This window comes from Chelonoidis abingdonii, chromosome 4 (genome assembly GCF_003597395.2).
Source record: "Chelonoidis abingdonii isolate Lonesome George chromosome 4, CheloAbing_2.0, whole genome shotgun sequence".
NCBI classification, from domain to species: domain Eukaryota; kingdom Metazoa; phylum Chordata; order Testudines; family Testudinidae; genus Chelonoidis; species Chelonoidis abingdonii.
Window position 1 is genome coordinate 84,025,941 of NC_133772.1, and position 12,851 is coordinate 84,038,791.

Consider the following 12,851-nt stretch of genomic DNA (forward strand, 5'->3'; position numbering starts at 1 on the left):
GTTCTCTTTCCATCAATTCATCCTTCCTGGTTTTACCGTGGACTGAGTCTATGGCATCTATGCCGAGAAAGGAGGCAAAGCCATTCAGGGGCAGTGTATGAGGTGGCTTTTTTCTTGGTATTCTAGGAAGTTTTACCTGTATTGCTTGTCTGGCTGTAGATTCTGATGCTTGGGATCTCTTCCAGAGCTCTCCTTCCGAGTATGGATGTGCGGTGGCAGCTTGGAGATTGTTCCCTGCAGTCGAGTCGGCCATGTGTTCAGGAAACGCCACCCCTATGACTTTCCAGAGGGCAATGCACTGACCTATATCAAGTAGGTGTTGGGATATCGCAATGGCAGATGAATCATCTTGATATTTAGCATGTCTAAATAATCCTATATCTTTCTTTCCTCCTTTCCCTTTTTTTCTGCCTGGGGATTCAGGGAGGATGGCACGTGGTTGAACATTTAACAAGATTCAGCCTGAAACCTCCTGCCTAGGCAAAGAAATGGTACAGATGCCCACTGCATAAAGCATATCCCCTTCCTCTGGAATGCTAACCCAGAAGGTCATAGCCTCAGTGTCCCTAGGAATCCCAGTCCTAGTTATTCCTGGCCCCGCCCATCTCCTTCCTTCCAGCTGAACCTGCCACAGGACTCAGCAGTTCTTCGTCACATTTTTTGTTACTGATTAGGAGATAGCACATGAGAGTTGCCGGTCCAGATGTACCAGAGAGATGTATCTGTTATGAGAAGAGCCACATGGGCAGCTTCCATTGTAGCAGAGCGGGGAAGAGAATAAAAATGAGAGAAGTTGGTAGATGCATTGGGAGGGAGAAAGATGTTGTTACAAAAAAAACAAAGGGTGATAATGGTCTGTGACTAGTGACAAAGGGCACATCTAGACAGGGACAAAAGTGAATTAAGCTAAAGTGAACTAAGGCCACTTCACTTCTAAATGAGAGTGTCCACACAGGCTTAATGCACTTTAACACTCTTTAACTTCACACCTTTAGAGTTGGTCTGTGCTTAAAATTTAGGTCAATATAGGTACATCAGTCAGAGGTGAGAAAAATCCACACCCCTGACCAATATAGCTATGCTGACCCAACCTCCAGGGTCTGCACAACTAGATAGACAGAAGAATGCTTCCGTTGACTTAGCTTGGACAGTGATGGAAAAACCCCGTCCGTCAGCGTAGGTTGTGTCTACACTGTGAGGTTATGCTGGCATAGCTGTGGCGATGACTTAACTTTCCCAAGACCTGGTTTACACTTAAAAGTTAGGTTAATATAGCCACACCCCTGACTGATGCAGCTATACCAACCTAACCCCTAGCGTAGGTGCAGCTGTGTGGGCAGAAAGGATATTCCATTGACAAAGCTACCGTCATTTGGGAAGGTACTTTTCCTACACAGCCAGAAAAACCCCTTCCATCATCTTGGGCTGCATCTAGGTTGCACTGGCAGAACTACGGTGCCATAGCTATGTCAGTATACTCTCCATAGTGTAGACATACCCTGACTGTCTCCATGAGCACGTTCCTAAGTTGCCAATGTTCCTTTATCTCCAGCTCCTGGGGGAGCTGTCGCAAGGTACTAGCACTCAGCGTAGCTTCTCCTTGCCCACCTGCAGGAACACCAAACGCACAGCAGAGGTGTGGATGGATGAGTACAAACAGCACTACTACGAGGCCCGGCCTTCTGCCATTGGGAAGTCATTTGGAAGGTAAGCAGTCCCTGAGCCTGGCCCGCAGCCTTCCTGTTAATCGGTTTGTTCACTGGAAATTGCTTTTACACTTTCACTGGGAGAGGGTAGGGAAAGGCTAAGGGCAAAGATGCCCTGCCCAGCGTTATCTCAGAACCACAGCTCAAATGGCTGGTTAACAAGATTTACTTTTAATTTACTTTATTTTAAATGGCAACATATGCCCTTCCTCCCCTGCAGTGCCCTACTTAACTTGCTCTAGCATACAAGCCCAGAGGGACCCTTAATGAAATTAAAAGGCAACACATTAAGTGGATAGAAGAAAAACACATTTTTTTACACAGCTTGTAACCAGTCTATGGAGGTCTGAGCTGAGCAGGTAACTGAGCAGACATTCCTGTGCTTATGCTGCATCCAGAGCCAATGGGACTGGCTTTTACTGGTATGAACGGCCATTAGGCATTAGGGTTAGGCAGGCTGGCTGCCCCACAAAAAACAACTATAGGTCAGGGTCACATAGGTGTGGGCAGAGGGGAAGTTGCAACAAGAATAGTGAACTTTCCAAAGAAATTTAAAAACCTAAGGCATATTTATGAACTAGGAGAGTACCATGAAGCCAAACATACCTCTGTATGTATCAGTCTATGGACAGCACATTGATATTACTGCATTGGCTTCAGAGATCCCTGTTTATGGTTGTCTCTTGGACACACGTATGTTCGATACTGATGTATCTCCTATATGCAGTGAGCTCTGTAGATTCAACATAATGTAAGCACCACTCTGTGTTTTACATCATGTTTTATTTCTCATAAATTAATAAATGATCTTTTAAAAATGTCTTTGCCTGCCTAACATTTATCCGTCTCTGGTTCGGCCTGAGTGCGGCCCTTGGGCCAGAGCCCAAACACAAGTCCAATCTCATGTCCTCTGCTGCCTGTCTGTGATGGAGAGCTCTCTGTTGCATGGCGTGCAGGAGCCTCCATGATCCCTCTGGGGCCAAAGCCTGCAGCACCCTTCATGCAGATCTCCTAATGGCTTCAGTGGCAGCTTTGTGTGAATAAAAGCTGAGTCAGGGCTGCAGGATTTGGCCCTCAGTAACTACATAACGTATAGTAATGGCTTTGTAATGCTAACATGAAATGTACTTTTAGAAGGCTTATGTCACTGGTTAAAGGAACACCATCAAGGTTAATTGGGCCCCAAATGTGACCTGTTTCCTCACCAGTTATATCAGTTTATAAGATTTATATAGTTCTTTATAAGGTATGGGCTGTATTATGGCTGCTCCCAGTTGGGTCCCTGAGGATGGCAGGAGAAAGAGGATGCATAAAAACAGATTATTTCCCCTCCACTCACCACACCCACAGAGGGTGAGTATATGGATGAGAGGGAACCACTAGCTCTGCCAGCAGGATCACACACCCCACGGGAGCAAAATTTGACTGGGCTGGATGTGGGGCCAGAGCCCTGTTCCCTCCCCCTTCCTGCACACCAGCTAGAGCCAAGAGAATCGTCTGTGGAGGGGCGTGCACTGAACACCGTTAGTACAGGGCTATGGAGTGCAGCAGCAGAGCACAGTCCCTTCCCTCCCCCACCAACCGTATGGAGACATTATGCCCCCAGTGCTTTGTGCCTTCTCCACTACTCAAGCACTATGGCTGCTCATCTGCCCCAGGCCAATAGAGTGCCCTGGTCTGTAAGAGCCATAATTGAACCCTTGATGTATTCTTTCCTTTAGAACGAAAGCTTCACTACTCCTCTTCCAGGAAAAACAAAATCAGTGCCAAACGCCAACTCCCGAGCTACTGGACACTGACAAGCCAGTGCATGCAGCACAGCCATAAGGAGCCCTAGAGTGACAATGCAGCTGTTTTTTAAAGTGACTATTACATTTAAAGTTTCCAAGGAGTCATTGTAACACAGGAAAAAATCTATTACAAAAATGATTAAACACACCCTTGATCATTTGTAGTCACCTGTTTCGTTTCCCAGCGGTTGTCTGAGTCTCTCTCTTACAATAGAGCCCCACAGGGACACACAACAGTGAAGACACCTTCTCAGCTCTCCAGTGGTGCCACTGTGCTGTTTTTCCCTGAGCTAGAGGAAGTGCAAGAAATTGCGAGTGTGTGTGTTTGTTTCTTCAGTCTCACATTGGGAGGCCCCTGCACACACCCCTCCTTGTCTCCCACTTTTTCAATGTCCCTGCTCTGTCCCCATGACATTGGCCAGGAGGCCAAGGGCAAGGGGGTAACATTATACAGCTTCACACATCCCTAAAACTAGCCCTGGCCTCGCTGCTACCCCATATCGTCTCCATTCACTGTATCATTCTGAACAACACGCTTTTGTTTCCAGTATTGCAGACCGCATGGAGCAACGCAGGAAACTAAACTGTAAATCCTTCCAGTGGTACCTGGAGAATGTCTACCCAGAGCTCAAGTGAGTTAATCCTCAACTCTTAGAAAGCTGGAAACCAGCTCTCTGAAAGGGTGTGGTAGGTAGGCCAGGGAGGAAAGCAGCCTCAGAATTGGGGAAGATCTGTGGCAGCTGGGAAGTAGGAAGTCAGGACTCTCATGTTCAGAGTAAATCCTGCTCACCTCTCTCTTTTTGGTGAGAAACCCTCCTTGATTTGCTGGCCTGCACTTCCACTTGACCCACCACCAGTTCCAGCTTGGACATTTGAGCTGGGAAAAGGGAGGTGGAAAAGGATCTCTGGGAGGGAAGTGGGGAGAGGTGCAGCTAGCAGGTGGGCAGGTAGGATAGAGCACGTTTTTGGGAGAGGGAAGGAGTGGCAAGGGCAGGTGTTTTTGTGGAATAGAGAGCTCTATTAGGAGACCTTCAGGAAGCCAGGTGGGGCAGCATCCATTGTTCACAGGGAGAGAGGACATGCAGTCAAAGGAAGTCAGGAGGTGTGTTGATGGGAAAAGAGCTGCAGACTAACATACCTCTGGAAATGAGGCTGTTAAGATCTTAAAGATCTGTTGTGTGAATGCCTGTTTCTGAATTTCCGGTGCCTCAGGGATCTGAAATAAAGTGGCTTGTTGAGGTATGGTTTGTATACGAGCTTATGGCATTGGTGGAAGTGTGGAGTACAGCTCCCTCTAATCTAAGGCTCCAGCATTTTTGCTGTGCACTGTACTGAAGTCCAGGGCCAGATTAACCATTAGACCCAATAAGCCCCTGGAGTCCCAGTGGCATAATCACATACAGCCTGGAGCCCCAAGGAACAAACTACATGGAATTGGGTCTGCCCCAGTGCTTAGATGTGAGATTTTCAAGGAAAACCCCAGATTCTGTAGCAACTGGTCTTTGTGAACTGGTAGCTGGCACTCTTCCTTCTGAGTCAGTACTGAACCAGTGCCCTAGCCCCGTGTTAGTGAGCAGCCATGTCTACACTAGGGCTGTGTTATTAGAACATGTTAGCTAACACATTCTACCAACACCTCTTTAAATCCTAGTCTAGACAAAGCCTATGACTCAGTAGGGTTAGAGGACAGTGGTTAAAAAGTAGGTAGCCAGCTGGAGCCCTGTCTACACTAGTGCTAGTTGCTACCACAGTGGGGATGAACTGGTGGTAGCAATGGGAAAATTTGGGACAGGGGAGGCTAGCATAGACCGAGATTTTTGCTTGAGGTACTGTCTGTCAAAGGAGATGCAACACTGAAGTCCTATCTCCTTGGGGATATTAAGGATCCCCCAGTACTTTTTGAAAGTAAGGGATACTAACTCAGAGTTCTGGCCAAATCCTAACTCACATTCTGCTTCCTCAAATTCCCTCAGACATTTCTGTTGGATATAATATTCTTCATTTGCTGGCCCCAACTATTGTGCTGTGTTCCACTCTAGAGGTGGACACATTTCAGTGGTGGTTGGAGTAATCTCAATATAAATAAGTACAGTGCATCGAGACACTTCTGGGTATAAGGTGCCATGCAAATCTTGTTTTTCTCCCAGGGTTCCTGAAAAGGAGCTGGTTCCTGGGATTATCAGACAAGGAGGACATTGCCTGGAGTCTTGGGGCCAGGACACAGCAGGAAATTCTGTAGCTGGTGTGGGAAGCTGCAAAGGGACAGTGAACAATCCCCCTGTCAGCCAGGTGAGGCAGGCTTGAATTTGGCTCTTTACTCCTGCTTGCTGCATTTTAGCAGCTTTGACACAGTGGTACTGGGAGGATAAATGTTTAGGAAAGGTGTGTGTGTATGATCTTCAGCATATCGGAGACCCGCGGCAGTGTGTCCTGACAGTCGGCAGTAGCTGCTTCTGCACAGCCTTATAATAAGTTACAGTCTCTCTGCTGTAGGGAGTGGACAGCATGTGAGTCAGAGTTTGAGAATGTGGCCCATAATGGAACCACTCAGATTAAGCTGAAGCATTGCATGCTGGGACTTGTGTTCTCCACTGGCCACATATCTGTTTCCAAGCTGGGGTGGCCTCAGGTGTCTCCATTTTATGTAAATTCGATGCGGGCCTTGGGCTTCATGGCAAATTGTTACCATGGCCCTCAGTTTGACAAAGTTTGGGTGCTCCTGATCTACTGTATTAGATATAGATTCATATCTTATAGTGAGATGGACATTAATAGACACATACAGATTCACAGGCAATACTCCATTAACCCCTGAATGCTACAGTGTGCACTCAGGAGTTGAGCTACTTCTCATTCTTTCTGCCTGTCTCATCCCTATAATGCAAAATACAGTAAAGAAGGGGCACATTATTCCCGCCAAAGGTGAGCTGCACTAGGGTTCATGCATTACACTGGAGCATTTGGCCTGGGTCCATAGGAGCTTACAGACACTGCTTTCTGGGCACAGTACAAACATTCACAGGATTTTGAAGTGGTTAATATACTCTTAACGGGCACAGACACTGGTGGAAATTGAAATCTTTGCTATAATTACTGGAAGAATATATTTAAATACTGATTCAGGAATGTAAGTCTGCACTTAAATAAAAATGTTTAAAGTACTTTTTAAAGCAGTGTTTGTAAGGGGCAGTGTCTGGTTAAAAAGCAGCTTTTAAAGAAACCTCATTTCTTTATGTTACTAATAACACTGAACATGAATGAAATGTAAATAATTTTCCAGTGCTAGCAATTGCAGCCCTGCTACCAAGTGGTATGCTACCAGAGCCATCATAGATCCTCCCCCTGCTACCCTACAATCAGTGTGGATCTGCAGGCTGTGCATTTACAGGCCCCACAACTTGTTCCATGGCAGGGGACAAACCAAAAAAAGGACTTTTCCAAAAGCTACATTCTGGATCAGATTTGACCCAACACTGTCCTCTTTAAATAAAATCATACCAAAGCACAATTCTAATCTGAGAAGTGATTTAGTAAACCGGCATTCTGGGAGGCAGTTTGTCTCTCACTGTCTCCAGAGCAAACACACCCAGGTTATGAGAAAAAGATGTGTGGTTTTTTTCCTAGCTGCCAGCCCTGCAAACTCCATTTGCGGTCTGAAAGTCATGCACGTCACCACGAGTAACAGAGATTCTCTAAGCCAGAATCTGTCCTTGATGGACTTGCTTAGGTGTAGCTGAGGGGAGAATTTGGTTCTGCAGTTGGAGTTTAGCTAATAACTCTGTTGATGATGGGCGATCCAGAATAGAACTCAGGTGCCGCTCCTGAAGTTGTATTGGCTCCACAGGGCTAACAAAATGTAAGATATAGGGGGAGAGAATATTTGTCACTAAAAGTCAGCAAATAATACTTAGAGGGAAAAGATCTGTTAAGGAAGAAGATGCCATTTTTACAGTGGCTTTTCAGAGTAAAGCCACACTTTATGGTAAGCAACCAGGACCTCAGCTGCTGTAAATTGGCATAGTCCCCATAACTTCAATGGGAGACTACATTACACCAGCCTGAGATCTTCTCATTTGACGGCCTTGCTACGGCAGGGAAGCAGCCTGAGCAAACAAAGGGTCCCAGTAAGCTATTTCATGCCAGCAAATGCTCATTCACATCTGTTATCTGTTGGAAACAAGTCTGCAGCTAGTATCCAACATGCCATTTAATCAGACTCACTGTGCCATTTCACTGTTGTTTGAAGTCACTGAAATGTATTTCACTTGGTTCCTCTGCTGGGCCACCGTCCCAGTGAATAATAACCTTAATACTTGATGGCGTGGGTGTCTATCAAGTGGCAGGAGGGATCAATGCAATGGCTTATTTTCTATGGATATGTGTGGGTTTAAATGTATGTGTTTTGCCTAACTTGATAAACTGTCTGTTGTCCATAATGGACAATTGCTGTTGACTCCTGGGAGAAGTAGGCAGTGAATTTGCCTATTAAGTAAAATAATCAGAAACTGTTGCCCGTTACCTCAATTAGAGGACAGGGTCCTACCTGCTTTGCAGGCCAATAGAACCCTGGTTATGGAAAGGTGCTGTGCAGGGAGATTCTTCGAACCCATGGATGATCTGACTATTGGAAGCCAGCCAGGCAGGTTTTGAAGTTCCCATGTCAGGGTTCCCCAAACCTGAACACAGACTTCAAAGCCTGGTGCCAGACCTGCCCAGGATCTGCCAGCTCAGTCCATGGGAATCTCTTCTCTGGTAAAGACTGAGTGAGGACTCCAGGATTTGGCTCATTTTTTCTGTTATATCATCGCTACCATAATGATGGAATCTGTATCTTTTTGTTTTCTCCTCCACAGGAGTGGGTCTTCAGTGACCCTTTAATTAGACAGCAGGACAAGTGTCTCTCCATCACCTCCTTCTCCACCGGATCTCAGATTACACTGGAAGCATGCAATCAGAAAGATGGCAGACAGGTATTGTACTGCCTTCGTAATGCTGTCACTGTCCCATGTTGGTATTAGTGCTGCCTAAAGACAAGAATTGGCACTGGCAAAGTGACCATATAAACTAAAAGGTCTCTTCCATCTCTAGATTCTAGGATTCATCCCTCACATGTACATCTCGTCTTTCATAAACTCTGATGTGACCTTCCCCTTACCAGCGATGGGATACAGATCACATTGCTCTGAGATACCCAAGGGAAGTGGTGAATGCATCATCATTTACTTATTTGGGGATATGTAAAATGTGTGTTTCACTCAAAGCTGAGCTTGCCTCTGGAGGCGGGGAGACAGGTGCCTCACACAGCCAGGACCAAATTGGGTTTGAGGCCTGAGTTGTTAACTGGACTGGACAAAGCACAATAAGGGAACAATCCTGCACTGCTAAAAAATGAATGGACTTGATGACTTATTAGGGCTCTTCTATTTCTGACTTCTGTGCTTCCCTCAGCAGTGAGGGAGAACAAGCATTGCATTGTCCAAGGCTGTGCTGGCATCTCTGCTAAGGTACCCAGGGCCGGCACTACTATTTAGTCAGCCTAGGCAATCGCTTAGGGCACCAGGATTATTGAGGGGGTGGTATTTTGCCGGGGGGGCGGCAGGCGGCTCTGGTTGACCTGCTGCAGGCATGCCTGTGGACGGTCCGTTTGTCTGCGGCTGCGGTGGAGCTGCCGCAGTCATGCCTGCGGACGGTCGACTGCTCCCGCGGCTCCGGTGGACCTCCCGCAGGCATGCCTGCGGCAGCTCCACCGGAGCCACAGACCAGCGGACCCTCTGCAAGAATGCCTGCGGCAGCTCCACTGGAGCCGCGGGATCAACACGGGGGGGCAGCGAAATGGCCGTGCACCTAGGGCACGAAAAACCCTGGCGCCAGTCCTGAAGGTTCCTATTGCCTTGGGAGCCCAGAGGCATGAAGCTGCATAGCCTATGACCAGTCCCCAGCACCATCTGCTCTAAAGTACTACAAGTGTCTAAATTTAGCCCTTGGCAAAAGGAAAGTGATTTTAAAAGCATCTGAAATTCAGCCAGGCCCGTCGATGGGAACCATGAACATAGATGTCTCCAGAGAGTTGGTTAATGCAGGAATCTCTCGAAGAGCGGTCACTGGGAATACGCTGGGACAGCTCTCACTGTTAAAATTAACCCTGCAAGAATAACCGAAGAGGGCTGTACTTTCCTGGGTCTTTCCCCTTCTGGGTGACCACAGACACCCCTAGCTGTGTAATTAGGTTACTCAGCTCTCCATAAGTGCGTTACTGAGTCCTCCTCCCAGTAGCAGAGAGGATCCTGGCAGCTGCCAAGATCATCAACCACCCCCTCCTCCAGGGAGGGCAGAACTGAGGGAGCAGTGGGGCCTGGCACCCTCACAATGGCAATATTGTGGGGGCTGATCTAGGTTTCCCTCCCCACAGTATTTCCTCTGTACCTAGGGAGAGTGCAAGACAGGGCTGCCCAGACCTTGTTCCTCCTCTGGCTCACCCGCCCCCCCCTTGGCTCCAAGAGATGGGGACCGGAGCTGGGTTGGGTGGAGAAGGGCAGCAGGGTGGAGCTGCATCATTTCTGGGGTGGTGGTGGGGGAGAAAGGGGACAGGCTGTTTCCTCACCAGGGTTAAAGCTGGGGCAAGGAGCAGGATGTTGGGTGTCCTGGGTGTCTGGGATGAGGGAGCAGGGACACTGTGCTGCCACAGCCACCCTAACCACCTGCTTCCTGTGCCGCGCGTCTCCGAGGCCAAGATGAGTGCCTGCCCTGCCACCCTCTCCCACCCCTTCAGCTGCCTTTGAACCACTTGTCTGCAGTTGCGAAGTCCAGATCCTGAAAAGTCCAAATCTCTTCCTCCCCATTCACCATAGCCCTCTGCTGAGGGCACTAACAGAGAACATGTTTTTTGAGGCTCACCCTCAGACACCTTCAGTGGTGAACATCTCCCTGTTCCTACCATCTTCTTCCAAGACATTATCTGTGTTGTCTAGGACCACCCCTGTCAACTCTAGAGGGCAACGAAGTTCTCTTGCTTTGCTCCTTCTCCTTCCCCTCTCACAATTCTCTTTCCTCTACTCTGCCCTCTTGGCTCTCCCCGCCTTACAGGGGGTCAGAGTGCCGCTGCTGAGCCTGGGGCCACACAGCCCACGCCCACAAGCTCCTCCTTGTTTGACTGGCAGGACACTTGATGCCCAGGTTGCACCCTTCTTGTCCTGGACTTCTGGCAACAGGATTTTTTCCAGCCTTCTGGGAACTATATTTGAACCTAGTGGTGCCAATACAATGTATATCTTTCAACATAGCCCCCAGCCTTGACTATGTTAGAGGACATGGGAGTGCAGTAGGGTGACTTTGCTCAGTGTATCTTTCCCATCTCATTCTGCTCTTTAGTGCTTACAGTACTGAAAAGTTATCAGGTAGCTGACAGCTGGAAACCGGGTTAGGAAGGTGTGGAGAGAAGCCCACTCTGCTGTATCTCTGTTCCCAAACACTCTTCTTGTTAGCCCAGACTTGCACTGACACAGGAATCACCTGGTAGCTGCCAGCTTCAGTTTCCACTTGATCTGGGAGCTGGCAGAGAAAGTCGCACTCCCCAAAATGAAGTTGAGGCATTGTCTCAAATGCAAGGCTAGGAAAAGAGGTAGCAGGGGAAAGGGGAGAGAGGATGTGGGGAAGGGAGGACCCCTTCTAGTTAAAGATCAACATCAATATTAATAGCAGTGGTTGCCAGACTTATGGGTGTGGTTACACAATACCCTTTGTCAGTCCAGGACATGCAGCCAGCTTGAACACTGCTAGTAGAGAGAGTTCCAGCTGCAAGAATCCTTATTTGTAGTTTGAATCCTAGAAGTTCAGAGCTGTTTGGATCTAGGGTTTACCATTAGCCCATTATATAGAGGTGGGCCCAGATTCAAAATCCAGATCCAGGGTTGGATTCAGGCCCATGTATCCCATCCCATCCCCACAAAGTTCAGGAGTGTTTGGAACGTGAGCTTTGGTTCACCCCCATCTCTAATTATTTGAAGCATTTAAACAAAAATCCTTATTAACAGACTGTCAGCAAAATCATCTGCTAGGTCAAGTCCTTGATTTGAGTCCAGCTCATCCACATAAGGTAATGGAAAACAATGACTCACATCCTTAGTAGGCTGGCTCCAAATTTTTAGTGTGCGCATCTTTGTAATGAGACCACTATAAAACTGTCACATCAATGCTGTGTAAATCACTCCAATGGTGCAATGAATCCACATGTGTTAGTGTGCATTGATTTTTCACTTCTGGCTAGAGGACCCCACATGCCTCTCTGGCACACAGATGACGCTGGCCCTGGTGGGCTAGAGAAGCAGGCAGAGGTGGCAGAAGCTCGTTTTGAATGGGGGAGGGGACTGAAGTTTGGGACAGTGTGCGCACACTGAGGAACCTGTGGTCAAGGTGCAGACAGAGCTTGGGCAGTGCCAAGTGCTCTGGCAGCTGCAGAAAGGCAGAACAGAAAGGTGAGCAACTGTTTCGTTCAGTAGCCAAGCCAGAGTAAACTGTGTCACAACACCAGGAGCCTTGCTCTGTTACTGAAAGACAGTTTGATTTGATGTTCAGAAAGAGAATAAAGACTTGCAAGCTGTAGGCCAGTCAGGTCATTCAAATACTGTTGTTTTTGCCAGAAAGACAAGCAGCAGTTTAATTTGTGAGCCACATCCAAGTAGTCTTTGTAACAAAGTACTGAGTCAGAATAAGTCCATGTACATATATGCAGGAAAGCACTTGATGGAGAGATCAGAGAATGACCCAAGTCTAGAAGCATTCCACCCCCATCACGCTATTCTGTAATGGGCTAAAGGGGACCAGGAACAAAATATATTTGGCAAAACCATGATCACTCAACAGGAACAGCTGGTAGCTGGCAGCACTAGTGGAGAGCTAGCCAAGTGCTATTCTGTATGATCAGAATTAGATTTCAAACCAGATGGACATTATCCATAATAATATTTAGACGCTAGCATTTCTACTTGAATGTCAGATAAATTATTGCATAGTCTCTCAGACTGGTGGTGGATGTGGAATTTTAATTTGTAATAAAGTAAAGACAAATATAAGACCAAGTGAGAGTCAGACACTAAAAACAAGAGAAAAGAATTGAGAAACCCTGGCATAATATTCCAAGACAGAACAAAGTCAATGCAGAGAAATCCCATTAGACGGAAGTATTTCATTGTAATTTACCTGAGGGAATGAGACCCCAGCCTGAAGATTAGGACAGTCAGTTCTTCTTCGAGTGCTTGCTCATATCCATTCCAGTAGGTGTACGCGCCGCGCGTGCACGTTCGTCGGAGAACTTTTACCCTAGCAACTCCAGCGGGCCGGCAGGTCGCCCCCTAGAGTG

At 47.4% G+C, this 12,851-nt stretch overlaps 1 protein-coding gene across 1 annotated transcript in view; it reads left to right on the plus strand.

The window, feature by feature from the left end:
* GALNT16 (polypeptide N-acetylgalactosaminyltransferase 16) overlaps positions 1-12,851 on the plus strand; it is a 122,509-nt gene that overhangs the window by 90,804 nt on the left and 18,854 nt on the right. The window contains exons 10-14 of the mRNA XM_032774803.2: positions 186-312; positions 1,615-1,707; positions 4,045-4,128; positions 5,644-5,785; positions 8,350-8,466. Of these exons, the coding sequence (XP_032630694.1) occupies positions 186-312; positions 1,615-1,707; positions 4,045-4,128; positions 5,644-5,785; positions 8,350-8,466 (563 nt within the window). The remainder of the gene's footprint in view (positions 1-185; positions 313-1,614; positions 1,708-4,044; positions 4,129-5,643; positions 5,786-8,349; positions 8,467-12,851) is intronic.